At 40.5% G+C, this 16412-nt stretch overlaps 1 protein-coding gene across 3 annotated transcripts in view; it reads right to left on the bottom strand.

Annotated features, from left to right (window-relative positions):
• TPST1 (tyrosylprotein sulfotransferase 1) overlaps positions 1-16412 on the bottom strand; it is a 185768-nt gene that overhangs the window by 16894 nt on the left and 152462 nt on the right. For all 3 annotated transcript variants that reach the window (XM_077296384.1, XM_077296383.1, XM_077296385.1), the window contains exon 4: positions 6899-6949. In XM_077296384.1, coding sequence (XP_077152499.1) covers positions 6899-6949 — 51 coding nt within the window. The remainder of the gene's footprint in view (positions 1-6898; positions 6950-16412) is intronic.

Raw genomic sequence — 16412 nt, 5'->3', positions numbered from 1 at the left:
CTGTCATGGGTTTACCGTGGCAGAGAGGAGCCAGAAGGCCTAAGCATCTGATTTCTCCTACTCCTGCACTGATTAGAAGCACTTCACCTTCATATTAAACAGTGTAAATTTCTTTTAGCAGTGCAGGGATTAATCTCCATGAACCTTTCCAGTGTTAAGGCTCTCAGCTGTACACTGTTAGCCCCTCCCATCTCCTATATAATCTGGGCCCTGGCTACCACTCATTGTCAAAGTTAGCTTATGCTGCATGGCTGGAGGTTGTTTGTGGTTGTTATTCGAGAAGGCATTTGGTGGATTTATCTGTGACTGTTGGTAGGTTTTGAGTGTGTGGTAATTCCCTTTCTTATCCTACTTTCTCATCCTCCATTCCCCAATGCATTCCTCTGTCGTAAGTGTGAGTATACTTGTATGTGTGGTATTTTTTGTTACCCCTGTTCGTATTAGCTTGTTAGTCTGGTTGGTGTATTACGGTACACTACTACTCCCCTCTTCTCTGGGTGGGGGAAGGGTACAGACTGAGGGCAGATTTAGGAGCTAAGGTAAGGTACGTGGCCCTGGAGTCTTCACCATCAGAAATAATCTGGGGAACAGGGCGAGCTAGGGCACCCCTAGCATTAGGGACAGGAAAGGAGCCCCTGGTCCTGGGACACCCGACAACAGAGTCGTGACAGGTGCGGGCGTCTTATGGTCCGGTGCATCTTATAGTCCGCATAATACAGTGTGTCCAATTTGCCATTTTTGCTCTTTTTTATGTTGTTCCATTACACACAAAGTAAATAAACATGTGCATAACAAAACATGTCTAATTGCAATCATTTTTTGGGAGAAATACTTCATTTCCTAGAACAATTTCCAGGGTGTCAATATTTTCAGCCATGAATATAGTTTTCTTACATATCAGTATTTATGGATAGATGACCAGACATACTGGTCTAGGTTTTACAATCAAAAACCCCAAAATTAAATGTTTTCAGGAAATATTCAGACACTGCTAGTGCTGTAAGCTGCTAGATCTGAAGAATAGCCAATGTGTCAAAGCCATGAATAGTGAGCAGGAGCAAAACCAAATTAAACAGCTGACCATTTTCATGGCCTTTAGTATTTTTCAAATGTCAAATGACACACAGTGATGCAGAAGAGAGAAAATAGTAGTACATAAAGGAAAGATTGGTGCTTCTCAAACCTTGAGGTCAACTTTTTGGTGAGGAGGAAGTGGTAGTTTTGACAATAGTGATCATGTGCAGAGCAAGGCTTATTCTGGGCGCACCAACTTCTGGTTTAGTAGCATAACTGCCTTTTTTGAGCCTGTTAGAATATTATACTATGTTCAGAGACCAAACGAATAATATATTTTTAATTGTTTACTTGATTTGTGAGATACAGGTGTCAAAACGTTCTGGTTAATGCAATCCCATATAAAAAGTTTGAGAAGCACTGACATAGATCACTTTCTATTTGGACAAAAGGCATGTGCCTTTCCCTACCCAATCAATGCATTGAATTAAAAAAGTTAGGTAGGTGGAATGATGACATGCAAAATTTCCAGCCTTATAGGCCACAATAGTAAGAAAACATGAGCTGCCCTGAAATAAGAGTGCTACAGCCTCAAACGTGAGTGAAATGCAATAGTCCAAGAAGATATGATCTTGCCTCAAGAATTTCCTTTCCGAGTCTTCTTTGGCTAAAAACACAAAAAACAGCACATTGTTTCTTTCTACAATCCCAATTCAAAAACATTGGGAAGCAGTGAATAAGGTAGTGAAAACAAGAATGCAATGATTTGCAAATCTCTTATAGCCATATACATATATATGTATATATAAAATCAGAACAGAACACATCAGAAGTTAAAAATTAGATATTTTGCCATTTTGTTTGAAAACATTAACTAATTTGGAAATTGATGGCAGCAACACATCTCAAAATAGTTGGGACAGGGCCATGTCCACTATTGTGTGGTACCCCTCTTCTTTTAAGAATAGTCTGTAAACGTCTAGGAAGTGAGACCAATTGCTGGATATTGGAAGAGTAATGTTGTCCCATTCTTGTCCGATGTAGGATTCTAGCTGCTCAACAGTCCTGGGTCTTTGTCACATTTAGTTTTTTTCTGATGGATGCAGTATGTGGTTTAGAATCGTCATGCTGAAAGATGAAAGGACTCCCTTGAAGTAGACATTGTCTGGATGAAAGCATATGTTGTTCTAAAGCCTCTATATAATACTCAGCATTGATCGTGTCTTTCAAGATGTGTAAGGTGCCCATGCCATAGACACTAATGTAACCCCATGCCAGAGATGCTGGCTTTTGAACTTAGTGATGATAACAAGCGTTATGGTCCTCCTCCTCAAGTCCACAAGACACAATGTTCGTGGTTTCTATAAAGAATTTACAATTTTGATTCATCTGACACCAGTACAGTTTTCTATTTTGCCTCAGTCCATTTTGAATGAGCTTTGGCCCAGAGAAGATAGCAACGTTTCAGGATTATGTTAATATAGGCCCTATCTATGCATGATAAATCTGTCACTTGCATTTGTGGACGGTGTTCACAGAATGATGTCTGCAAGTATTCCTGAGCCCGTGCAGTGATTTGCAAGTCCGAAATTATACCTTTTTTTTATAAAAAGGCAATGCCACCTGAGTGCTCATAGCTCATAAGCATCCAATATTGACTGTTGGCCTTGTACACATAGATTTCGCCAGAATCTATGACTCTTTTGATGATGTTATGTACTGTAGATGGTGGCACATTCAAAGACTTAGCAATTTTACGCTGAGGAACATTTTTTTAAAAATTGTTCCACAATTTTAAGATGCAGCTGTTTACAGATTGATGAAGCTCTGACCAGCTTTGCTTCTGAGAGACTCTGCCTCTCTAATATGCTCTTTTTATACACAGTCATATTGAAAACTGCAATTGTTTATCATTCATACCACTTACTTTTACAGCCTTTTGTTATCCCTGTCCAAACTTTGAGATTTGTTGCTGCCATTAATTTATAAATGAGTAACTGTTTTGAAATAAAAGTGAAAAATGTCTAGCTTTCAACTTCTACTTATATGTTTATTGTCAATAAAAATATGGCTATAAGAAATCTCGAAATAATTACATTTCACACAGCGTCCCAATGTTTTGGGGGAAAGTGGGGTTGTATTTTATTCATTGAAAAGCTCTAATAAGAGCAAGAGACAAAGTGCCCTAAAATGTTTTCTTCTAGAATAGAAATGTACTGGAGGAGACACCACAATATAACCGCATTCTGCTCCACAGTTATCAGGGACGGCATACCATATGGATTTTTACATGCACCCTGCACTTGTATTAAAAGACTTCCTCTCATGAATACAATATTTTTTATCTTCTTCTGGCAGAATATTGTATTGCCAAGAACCAATACATCATCGCCCACTTTGTTCCTTATTTAAATACTGGAACCTTTTGTGTGAAAGATTCTTAAAGAAAGGGCAATGTACCATTCCATACTTGCTACGAAACCTTACAGTCAAATTCATTTCAGCCTTTAAAACTTGCACTTACAGATAAAGGGCAAAAAATAAATTTTCTTTAAGAAAATTAAATGAGATTAAAAAAAAAAGATCTATAGGGACAAAAAAAATATAAAATCACAAATAAGGTGTTTTCATTAATGGCTTTTTATTGCATTTTTTTATAGACTGGACTTTAACAGATGTGGCAATTTTCTTTTTTTTAATGGGAGAAAAAAATGGTAATTCAATTTTTTATATATATATATATATATATATATATATATATATATATATATATATATATATATATATATACACTGTATGTTTTAGTTTACTTTTTTAAACCCTTTGATCCTTTATTTTTTAGTTTACTGTTTTGTCTTCAAACTGGAATTGCATGAAAGATTATAATATGCACTGCAATACAACAGTATTGCAATATATAGTTAAAATCATAGTCTCTCATGACGCTCAGCCTGAGGTTCAGGTTCAAAGATGGCATCAGCAGGGCCTTCAGCAGGCTGCCATGTTAACACATCAGAGCTTTGTGATCACTTGTGCACTGGCAATTACACCATTTGAATGCCGCAGTCAGTAATTGACTCCGGTAATTAAATGGCTAACGGTAGCGATCAGAGCTCAGTTCCGCCAGCTGCTGTTAGACACAGAAGACTGCTATGTAACATAGCTCAGCTCCTGAGCTATCCGTACACACAGGTACCTGTTAGCTCTATTGTGACTGCATCTTAGTAATTTTTGAAGAATTTCTCGATGATTCTGTTAACATCTTAACTAAACTTTTCTTGTGAATAGAAAAAGGATCTGTCCCATTTCCTGTAACAGAAGCCATGACAGGCTGGATTTGGAATAAAGACCGTTCTAGTTCAATTTTTAGCCTTTACTAACTTTACAAAATTCACATTCCATAATCCCCAGTGCGGAGACTTAATTCAGCTTGTCTTTTGACATTTTTAGAAAAACACTGCTGCCAAAACTAAAAGTGATTCATTACTAGAACTTTAAATAGGAACGAGGGCCAGCTTATAGTTTACAGAAAGTGCTCAGTGAGCTCTTCATATAGATGGAAACACATGACTTCTGCCTGAGAATGTGAACAATCTAGATATCTGTATGGGAAAATATGGCAGAAGGTTAATGTTGATAAATGTAGAGTAATGCCCCAGGCTGCAGTAATCATATTGTTTTACACTCGTTGTATAGAAATATACTAGGGACTCCAGAACAGGACTGGGATATTCTGGATATAAGTACGGTAAGTTAAGCAGTGGTAATCAATGTCAGGAAGGAGCTGCACAAGCAAAACAAGATTTTACTGTGTATGAAAATAGAGATAAATCCTGAGATCCTAATGTATTATTACCCCTTTATAAATCTCTTGTGAGGCCACATGGGATTGGAATATGGCATTCAGTAGAGTCAGATCAAAGGCAGGCAAGTAGATTATTACAAGGCATGGACGGCCTCTCATATGATGAGAGGTTGGAAAAGTTAGGCTTGTTTAGCTTAGAAAAACAAGACATCTCAGAGGAGATCTCATTTACATGTATAATTATATGTGTGATCAGTACAAGGGACTGGCACATGACTTATTCCTTCCAAAGACCATACTGAGGACCAGGGGGCACTCATTACGGGTGGAAGAAAGGCAATTCCATGAGACTGTGACATTATCTTCTGCAAGAGGTAGTGTTGGCAGATACTATAACAGCATTTAAAAAAGAGCTGGATGCCTTTTTTGCACCAAATGGCATTGTGGGTTTTAAAGAATGCACCAATAGAGAATGTATAACTGGTGACGAAAGGTTGAAGTTGATAGATACATGGTGTTATTTCCAACCTATGTAACTACATAACTATATATGTTTCCAGATTTTTTAAATATATAGCATTAAGTTTACAAATTAATGGGAAACGGTCAACTGAATTACGAACTATAAAAAATCACCATCACATTACAGGCCTGTTTACCAGATCTACCAGCATTCTTTTAGTTTGGGCTCGTGCGGACGGCTGTAAATTCCCTCATCGGAGAAAATCGGGCCAATAACGTAAATTACATTCTGATCAGAGTTTGATAAGAGTGTCAGCATAGTGTGTGACGAATCTCTCGGATGAGAGAACCAGAGCGCACTGTGAGGAGAAGATGGAGAACAAAATTTCCCTATCTTCCTCACTGTATCAAAACTCAGACTACACTCTCACGTCATCCAAGTGTAGTTCGATGATTTCCACGCACTTATTAACTTGCATGGTCAAACACGATCCGAAGCACTTGGACCGATAATACGGCTGTCTGCACCTACTCTTATGCGAATAATTATTAGTGGATGAAATTGATTTTTAAGAGTTCATTTAGAGCAGATAAACTTTTCAAAGGTGAACAATGCATTCGTGACTCATGACTAGGAAACAATGTCAGACAATTGTTTATATAGGACGAGAATGGTGAATTAAATGGTTGAATAGAGATACTGAATACCGTGCACTGTGTTCACACACAATACATAACATCGAATATCATGCAGCGTGTTCACAAGGACAGTAACCCTAACCCTATCTAGGACTTGAATTTCCACTATTTTGTTGGGTCAAATCTTTGAATGAACGAATGATCAATCTCCATTTACATTACACAATTTTTGAAAGTCAAACGAGATTTTTTTTCCACTCGCCTAAACGATTTCATGCGCGATGAACGAGCATTTCTGTATACATCGTTAAGGCGCTCAACCCGTTCACATTACACAAATATTGTGAACGATCAGTTGGTATTGTTAGAAACTGATGGATTATCGGCCAATGTAAATGCCCCTTAAGGCAGCCAAAAACTGCCAATTTCATCCGGACCACTTGGCTATATTATGTGTATTACGGCTTTATGAATGTCCTCTAACAGATAAGGTTGGGTGAAATTTAACTTACTCAATCCTTTTGTTCTCAGGCAGACAGGCTGCCGGCAGAGGAGTCTGGCAGCAGCTTACACTCCTCTGCTTGCTGAAAACACATGAGCCCACAGAAAAAGAATGCGTCAACAAGAAGCGGGGAGAAATATTGATTATGCATGGCCGCCTTTAGAATAGGTCATTAGAGGGTGCCCATTTTACTGCAAAGCTTAATTTTCAATCACTTGGTGTGAATATACCCAAACACTTACTAAGGTGTTATAAACTGTCAATGGGCAATTAAACGGGTTGGCTAGTATTGTTTTGTTGAGCGCATATCTTTAGAATTGGCCATCAAGATCTGATTGGTGGATGTGGCACATCCGACACCCCCCCCCGCCGATCAGCTGTTACTGGCACCAGACAGTAGTTCTCACATGTTGCTAACAAAACCTTTATACAACCGACCATACAGCCTAGGACAGAAGTGTAAAAGTAAATGGTACCTGGGGCATCTCTTTCAGGAAGTCCGGAAGTTGGAATTCACCTTTGTAGACCTTAAAGACAAAAACAAATTATGACTATATGTATAAGCATTAAATACACATTACATAAACTAAATTCAAAGTTTCAGGCCATGTTCCCACATTGCAAAAATCACTGTTTTCCGCATGTTTTCTGTGGGCATCTGCATTACACTAGACAATAGTCATGTGCACCATTTATTGCATTTTTTGGTTGCAGTTTCCTTTTTTTGTAGGTGGTTTTTGGTGCATTGCAATTTTTAATGCTTTTTTTAATGCAGAAATGCCACAATTAGACACTTAAAAATTAGTGATGAGCGAGTGTACTTATTGCACGCTTGGGTGATCTCCTTGTATTTATGACTGCTCGGAGATTTAGTTTTCATTGCAGCATTTACAGCTATTAGCCAGGCTGAATACATGTGGGGATTCCCTAACAACCAGGCAACCCCCACATGTACTTAGGCTGGGTAGTAGCTGTAAATCATTCAGCTGCCGCAATGAAAACTAAATCTCCGAACACTAACAAATACTCGAAGATCACCCGAGCGTGCTCAGGAAAAACCCGAGCAACGAGTACACTCACTCATCACTATTAAAAATGCAATTGTGATTTTACATGCGTTTTTAAAATCTCATAAAAAATCCCAAATTCCAGAGGGCATGAGTATTCAGGAAGTCACATTCGCTTGAAGACCATCTGAAGTGACCATATCAAATTTGAAATAATACAAAAAGGAACAAAAATAATAGTGAAATACAGTCAGAAGCCATTGGCTTTTGGTGCACATGGTAATCCCTATGTAATTCGGAGGCATGGACTGTGCACTTTTCATACGACTAAATGTCCAGCACCAGGACCTGAGTAGTTGCCCTGACACAACATGGAGAACGCGGCTCTAGCTCTATTCCGTCACAGACGCTGTGAGATGCCAGCAGAGAGAAAACATCAGTATATAAAATAGGTACAGCGGTCGCACCAATGGAACAGAAAATGTACTGATCACCTCCTTAGAACTTTATCAGCTGACTAATATCATCTGACGATTGAAATATGTGCAAATATGACATTGGCCAGGCACAGGTTGGCACTACCCTCCAGAGTTTGCTCAGTCACCTCATTATTTGCACTTTCAAACAGGCCTTTAAGCAAACATTTACCACTGCAAATTAACTTTTAAAAGTTGGCTAGAATTAAACAGCCTGTAACCCAGGTAAAAAAAAGCAAATATACAGAATATCAGGAAGGTTTAGCCACGACTGAATGCATTTATTAATGGAATGGCAGCTCAGTGGGTGCTGTATTCCTGGTGGAAAACCTTATTAAAAGGGGTTGCCAACCTCTTCTTCAGACAAAGTACATTTACCATTGCTGTTCTATGTATTTAAGGGGTAACATTTCTCCTTGTAGAGAGTGACATGCCAGGCCTGGCATGCCAGTGTGAGGAGGCATATAAGCCATGCAATGCTCCTCTGGGAAAGTAAATATGCAAATTGCCTCTTCAGAGAGGATGAGGACTAGAATTCTAGTGCCACCTATTGGAAGTAGCAATCCTAAAAGTTAATACCGACCCTTCAATGAGTCTTGCCATATGACTTAGGATAAAAGCCAAACCATAATCTCAATTTGCAGACAGTGTGTTTTGGGGTGTTGCCCCTCATCAGTGCAAAGTATGAGATCTGATTTGGCTGTGTGAGAGGGCAGCATCCTGAAACACTGTGTCTGCAAGTTGACATTCTGGCTTCGCTTTTATCCAAAGTCATATGGCAAGGCTTTTTGAATGGTCCATATTGACTTTTAGGTGGCAATAGAGTTCTAGTCCGCTTCCTCTCCGGAGAGGCAATTTGCATATTTAATTTCCAAGAGGAGCATTGAATGGCTAATAAGCCTGCTCACACTGACCTGAAAAGTGAAACTTATATATTAGATAGAGTCATTACAAACAGAGTGATCTATTTCAAGTGTTTATTTCTGTTAATGTTGATGATTATTGCTTACATCCAATGAAAACCCAAAAGTCATTATCTCAGTAAAGTAGAATACTTTATAACACCAGCTTGAAAAATGATTTTAAGATCCGAAATGTTGGTCTACTGAAATGTATGTTCAGTAAATGCACTCAATACTTTGTCGGGGCTCTTTTTGCATAAATTACTGCATCAATGTGGCGTGGCATAGAGGTGATCAGCCTGTGGTACTGCTGAGGTGTTATGGAAGCCCAGGTTGCTTTCATAGCAGCCTTCAGCTCGTCTGCATTGTTGGGTCTTCGGGTTAAAGTCAGGCGAGTTTGCTGGCCAATCAAGCACAGTGATACTGTTGTTTGTAAACCATGTATTGGTACTTTTGGTAGTGTGGACAGGTGCCAAGTCCTGCTGGAGAATGACATTTCCATCTCCAAAAAGCTTGTCGGCAGAGGGAATCATGAAGTGCTCTAAAATTTCCTGGTAGATAGCTGCGCTGACTTTGGTCTTGATAAAACACAGTGGACCTACACCAGCAGATGACATGGCTCCCCAAACCATCACTGATTGTGGTAACTTCACACTAGACCTCAAGCAGCTTGGATTGTCTGTCTCTCCACTGTTCCTCCAGACTCTGGAACTTGAATTCCAAGGTCTAGTGTGAAGTTTCCACAATCATTGATGGTTTGGGGAGCCATGTCATCTGCTGGTGTAGGTCGACTGTGTTTTAACAAGACCAAAGTTAACGCAGCCGTCTACCAGGAAATTTTAGAGCACTTCATGCTTCCCTCGGCCGACAAGCTTTTTGGGAGATGATGGAAATTTCATTCTACTGCAGGACTTGGCTCCTGTCCACACTGTCAAACGTACCAATGTCTGGCTTAAACAACAGTATCACTGTGCTTGATTGGCCAGCAAACTCGTCTGACCTTTATTGTCAAGAGGAAGATAAGAGACACCAGAACCAACAATGCAGACGAGCTGAAAGCTGCTATCAAAGCAACCTGGGCTTCCATAACACCTCAGCAGTGCCACAGGCTGATCGCCTCCATGCCACACCGCACTGATGCAGTAATTGATGCCAAAGGAGCTCCGACCAAGTATTGGGTGCATTTACTTTACATACATTTCAGTAAGCCAACATTTCGGATTTTACAATCCTTTTTCAAGCTAGTGTTATAAAGTATTCTAATTTCCTGAGATAATGACTTTTGGGTTTTAAATTGGCTGTAAGCCATAATCATCAACGTTAAGAGAAAAAAAACACTGGAAATACATCAGTTTGTAATGACTCTATACAGTATAATATAGGAGATTCACTTTTTGTATTAAAGAACTGAAATAAATTAACTTTTTGATGATATTCTAATTTTGTGAGATGCACCTGTATGTGGTAGCAAAAACCAGGTGACAGAACCTTTAATGACAACTGTAGTGAAGCGATATATACATCCCTTTAATGCACTTATACAGAATACCACCCTGCTCCGTTGGAAAGACAGCTCTGTGCTGCGGCGATGTCACATACCGCACACGCTCTGTTTGTGACTGGGCCAGCAAACACTACAGTAGCAATGCCTTTGCAAATATATGGAAAATAACTATTTAACCTACCCTAAAACACCATTAGGCCCCCTAATTAAGAATAATAGCTGTATTATTTACTTTGAAAAAATACATAGTCTCTCATCCTATATCTCGCCAAGAAATATATCAAACATCTGTGAAACTTGCACTGAGAGCTAGCAACCAACCATGTGATGTATAGCTTATCAAAATCAGGCCGCGCTCATAGGACAAAGGCTCATCAGGTATCAAATGCATGTCATCCATGGCTATACAGATCCTTGCATAGAAATCAATGGGTCTTCAGAGAATAGGGCCCACAAGGTCAAATAGTAACAAGCTTTAAGTTTCCATGAATAACTAAAAACTTTGTCCTTATCTGGCTGCAGACGGCATTTGAGCATCGAGTATGGTGCCCATCAACTAGACCCAAGACATCTCTTAAGGTACCTTCACACTGAACAACTTTCCAACGAGAACGACAACGATCCGTGACGTTGCAGCGTCCTGGATAGCGATATCGTTGTGTTTGACATGCAGCAGCGATCTGGATCCCGCTGTGATATTGTTGGTCGGAGCTAGAAGGCCAGCACCTTATTTCGTCACTAGGTCGGTGTGTATCGTCGTGTTCGACAGCAAAAGCAACGATGCAAGCAATGTTTTACAATGGTAACCAGGGTAAATATCGGGTTACTAAGCGCAGGGCCGCGCTTAGTAACCCGATATTTACCCTGGTTACCATTGCAAAAGTAAAAAAAAAAAACACTACATACTCACCCTCTGATGTCTGTCACGTCCCCCGGCGTCCGCGCTGCTGCTCAGAGCTTCCTGCACTGAATGTGTCAGTGCCGGCCGTAAAGCAGAGCACAGCGGTAACGTCACCGCTGTGCTCTGCCGGCCCTGACACATTCAGCGAAGGAAGCTCTGAGCAGCAGCGCGGACGCCGGGGGACGTGACAGACATCAGAAGGTGAGTATGTAGTGTTTTTTTTTTTACTTTTACATTGGTAACCAGGGTAAATATTGGGTTACTAAGCGCGGCCCTGCACTTAGTAACCCGATGTTTACCCTGGTTACCCAGGTGCTGCAGGGGGACTTTGGCATCGTTGAAGACAGTTTCAACGATGCCGAAGTCGTTCCCCTGATCGTTGGTCGCTGGAGAGCCGTCTGTGTGACAGCTCCCCAGCGACCTAAACAGCGACGCTGCAGCGATCGGCTCGTTGTCTATATCGCTGCAGCGTCGCTGAGTGTGACGGTACCTTAAGTTAAAATATCCATGACACCCAATATAAAGTCCCACAATCCAGTTATTGTACATCTACTACTCACCGTGCTGATAAACAACATGAACAGACACAGAACACTTCTACAGAGTCCTTGTGAGCCATGTCTGGAGCTCCTGTATCAATCGAGCTGCACCTACTGACCCAGTCATGAATGCGCCAGACTTCAGACAATACAAATGATGTGGTGTTGGTCCAGGGCAGTCAATCCAAAAAAATTGGTCTTCTTTTGTACTATAATGTTTCTACAGAAATCTTCCTTGGGGTGATCTCATACATGGATGAAAAAAAAATACCCTTTAATCCTCTTAACTGGGGGTAGGGGATGTGTAGATATTTCTTTAAAACTACCTATACAGGATATAGTTTAAAGGGCTATGGAAAGTATATTCACATGTTTGGAAATAGCTCTATTATCCATGTATGCTCCAGTAATCACATCACTAGATTGAACGGCTCAGTATCTAACTTCTCTGTCTTTTAGATGTACGTTCCATTAAGGGCTCATTCTCACATGTGAGAAATTCGGATGAGTCTCGCACGTCAATACCCGGCACTGCACCCTGCACTCAGGGGCAGAGCATGCGGCTGCATGTAACATCTCTACAACAACTGTTTAGAGGAGACTTTGTGCAGCAGGCCTTCATGGTAAAATAGCTGCTAGGAAACCACTGCTAAGGACAGGCAACAAGCAGAAGAGACTTGTTTGGGCTAAAGAACACAAGGAATGGACATTAGACGAGTGGAAATCTGTGCTTTGGTCTGAGGAGTCCAACCACCGTGTCTTTGTGCGACGCAGAAAAGGTGAACGGATGGACTCTACATGCCTGGTTCCCACCGTGAAGCATAGAGGAGGTGTGATGGTGTGGGGGTGCTTTGCTGGTGACACAGTTGGGGATTTATTCAAAATTAAAGACATACTGAACCAGCATGGCTACCACAGCATCTTGCAGCGGCATGCTATTCCATCCGGTTTGCGTTTAGCTGGACCATCATTTATTTTCCAATAGGACAATGACCCCAAACACACCTCCAGGCTGTGTAAGGGCTATTTGACCAAGAAGGAGAGTGATGGGGTGCTAAGCCAGATGACCTGGCCTCCACAGTCACCAGACCTGAACCCATTCGAGAGGGTTTGGGGTGAGCTGGACCGCAGAGTGAAGGCAAAAGGGCCAACAAGTGCTAAGCATCTCTGGGAACTCCTTCAAAATTGTTGGAAGACCATTTCCGGTGACTACCTCTTGAAGCTCATCAAGAGAATGCCAAGAGTGTGTAAAGCAGTCATCAAAGCAAAAGGTGGCTACTTTGAAGAACCTAGAATATAAGACATAATTTCAGTTGTTTCACACTTTTTTGTTAAGTATATAATTCCACATGTGTTTATTCATAGTTTTGATGCCTTCAGTGTGAATGTACAATTTTCATAGTCATGAAAATACAGAAAAATCTTTAATCTTTAACCCCTTCACCCCCGGAGCGTTTTCCGTTTTTTCGTTTTCGTTTTTCGCTCCCCTCCTTCCCAGAGCCATAACTTTTTTATTTTTCCATCAATATGGCCATGTGAGGGCTTATTTTTTGTGGGACGAGTTGTACTTTTGAACGATATCATTGGTTTTACTATGCCATGTAACAGAAAACGGGAAAAAAATTCCAAGTGTGATGAAATTGCAAAAAAAAAAAAAATGCAATCTCACACTTGTTTTTTGTTTGGCTTTTTTGCTAGGTTCACCAAATGCTAAAACTAACCTGCCATTATGATTCTCCAGGTCATTACGAGTTCATAGACACCTAACATGTCTAGGTTGTTTTTTATCTAAGTGGTGAAAAAAAATTCCAAAGTTTGCTTAAAAAAAATAAAAATAAATAAAAAATAAAAATTGCGCGATTTTCCGATACCCGTAGCGTCTCCAATTTTCATGATCTGGGGTCGGATGATGGCTTATTTTTGCGTGCCGAGCTGGCATTTTTAATGATACCATTTTAGTGTAGATACATTCTTTTGATCGCCCGTTATTGCATTTTAATGCAATGTCGCGGCGACCAAAAAAACGTAATTTTGGCGTTTTGATTTTTTTTCTCGCTACGCTATTTAGCGGTCAGGTTAATCCTTTGTTTTTGTTGATAGATCGGGCGATTCTGAACGCGGCGATACCAAATATGTGTATGTTTAATTTTTTTTTGTTTTATTTTGATTGGGGCCAAAGGGGGGTGATTTGAACTTTTATATATTTTTTATTTTTTTTATATTTTTAAACACTTTTTTTTTACATTTTGGCATGCTTCAATAGCCTCCATAGGAGGCTAGAAGCATGCACTACTCGATCGGCTCTGCTACATAGAGGTGAAATACTGATCACCTCCATGTAGCAGAAAGGCAGGTGTACTTTGAGCGCCGACCACAGGGTGGCGCTCAAAGCAATCGGCCATCAACAACCATAGAGGTCTCAAGGAGACCTCTGGTTGTTATGGCAATGCACCGCTAACCCCCGATCATGTCAAATACACAGAAAATAGCCGCACTCAAGTCTTGGAAATGTGAAGATTTTTCTTTTGTTTTTATTCAAGTGTACAGGCACCATTAAGTGATTTTTACATAGATAACAAGTGGTTGCGGACCATAAGGTAGGGTGACGTTTCGACCTGGCACGGTCTTTTTCAAACCCCACTTGAGTAAGAGAAATGGTATAAAAGGAGAGGAAAATATGAGGAGAGTCCCCAAGGACAGCTCACGGTAAACTCCAGGAGTAAGGTGTCCGTCTTATTGGTGGTGCATGTATTTGACGTTGGATGTCTAGCCAGCACCTTCTTCATTGAACTCTACAGTGTGCCCATTATATTTTCTTCTGGACCCCCGATCATGTGACGGGGGTCAGCAGTGCGAGCACTTCCGGCCGCGCGGCCGGGAGCGCTAGTTAAATGCCGCTGTCAGCGCTTGACGGCGGCATTTAACTAGTTAATGGGCGCGGGCGGATCGCGATTCCGCTCGCGCTCATTGCGCGCACATGTCAGCTGTACAAAACAGCTGACATGTCGCGGCTTTAAGGTGGGCTCACCGCCGGAGCCCACCTTAAAGCAGGGGATCTGCCAGCTGACGTACTATTCCGTCAGCTGGCAGAAAGGGGTTAAATGGGAAGGTGTGTCCAAACTTTTGGTCTGTACTGTATACACATTTATATTTAATACAGAGCTTGATAGCAGAAAAGCCGGTATTTCAATTGCCAGCTTTTGCTATCTCCTTATCAAACCCGACAGGATACGAGACATGGTTTACATACAGTAAACCATTTCATATCTGTTATATTTTTATATATTCCTCACTAATATAAATATATTCCTCACTATAAAATACTTTATTCATAATGTGTGGGTTTAATCCTTTATTACTATTGGATTAATAATGGAGAGGTGTCTTATTGACATCTCTCCATTATTAATCTGGCTTAATGTCACCTTCCAATAGTAAGGTGACATTAACCCCTTATTACCCCATATCCCACCGCTACTCAGGAGTGGGAAGAGAGAGGCTAAGTGCCAGAATAGGCGCATCTTACAGATGTGCCTTTTCTGGGGTGGCTGGGGGCAGATGTTTGTAGCCAGGGGGGGGCCAATAACCATGGACCCTCTCCTGGCTATTAATATCTGCCCTCAGTCACTGGCTTTACCACTCTGGCTGAGAAAATTGCACGGGAGCCCACGCCAGTTGTTTTCAGTGATTTAACCCTTTATTTTAACACCTAGAGCTCCCAAATTTTACACACAGACACTGCTAACATAATTAGTGAGGAATATATAAAATTATAACGGATATGAAATGGCTTACTGTATGTAAACCATGACTCAAATCCTGTCAAGTTTGATAAGGAGATAGCAAAAGTAGTCAATTGAATTACCGGCTTTTCTGCTATCTATTAAAAAAAAAATATATATATATATATATATATATATATATATATATATATATATGTTACTCAATATACAAATTTACAAGGACTAATCCTTTGGAACATTTACTCCTCCTGGACTAATCTTCCAAAGGTACCTTTAATCACGCCCAAATAACGTTCTGACACTGCTCACATCTTCTTATTGGCCCCTGAAGAATTACGCATGCCAGTGAAAAATTACATGATAGGGCAAATGCAGGGAAGCCGAGCATACAGACCCTAGCTTCATCAGCGCACTGCGCATGATCCAGTGGTGGTGCTCTCAGGTCCAGTCAGCCACCACAGAGGAGCTTCACATGGTGCCCAGACAATGTATGGGCACTAAAGCTGCCCTAGCTCTATTATGCACACAGTTTTAATAAATCTGTCCTAGGCATAATTTTATTTGCTTCTCTATATTCACCTGAAAGGTTTTATGAAAGAAGTTTATTGACCTATAGGCAATTAATCTTAGATCTGAGATGATCTGATCCTCAAAATCTACAGAATGAATAGGCCGCCCCTATCTTTAGATTACCATGGCCCCTATATTGAGAATACTCTTCATTCTATTGTTCTACTGTAGTCACGAAAGTGGGCTCTTCACTTCAATATTGACATTGCATTTCCCATAGAGAATAATGTTCAATTCTGCTATAAGGCAAAATGAATTGCAGGCAGTGCTGACAAATGTCCACTTAAGAATACCTACACTATACCAGCTAAGTTATTCACGGATTAGTTCGTAGAGAAAAAAAAGCGA

The sequence above is a fragment of the Ranitomeya variabilis genome, chromosome 3 (genome assembly GCF_051348905.1).
Source record: "Ranitomeya variabilis isolate aRanVar5 chromosome 3, aRanVar5.hap1, whole genome shotgun sequence".
Lineage (NCBI taxonomy): Eukaryota > Metazoa > Chordata > Amphibia > Anura > Dendrobatidae > Ranitomeya > Ranitomeya variabilis.
Note: the sequence above shows the minus strand (reverse complement) of the source record. Positions and strands in the feature narration are given on the sequence as shown.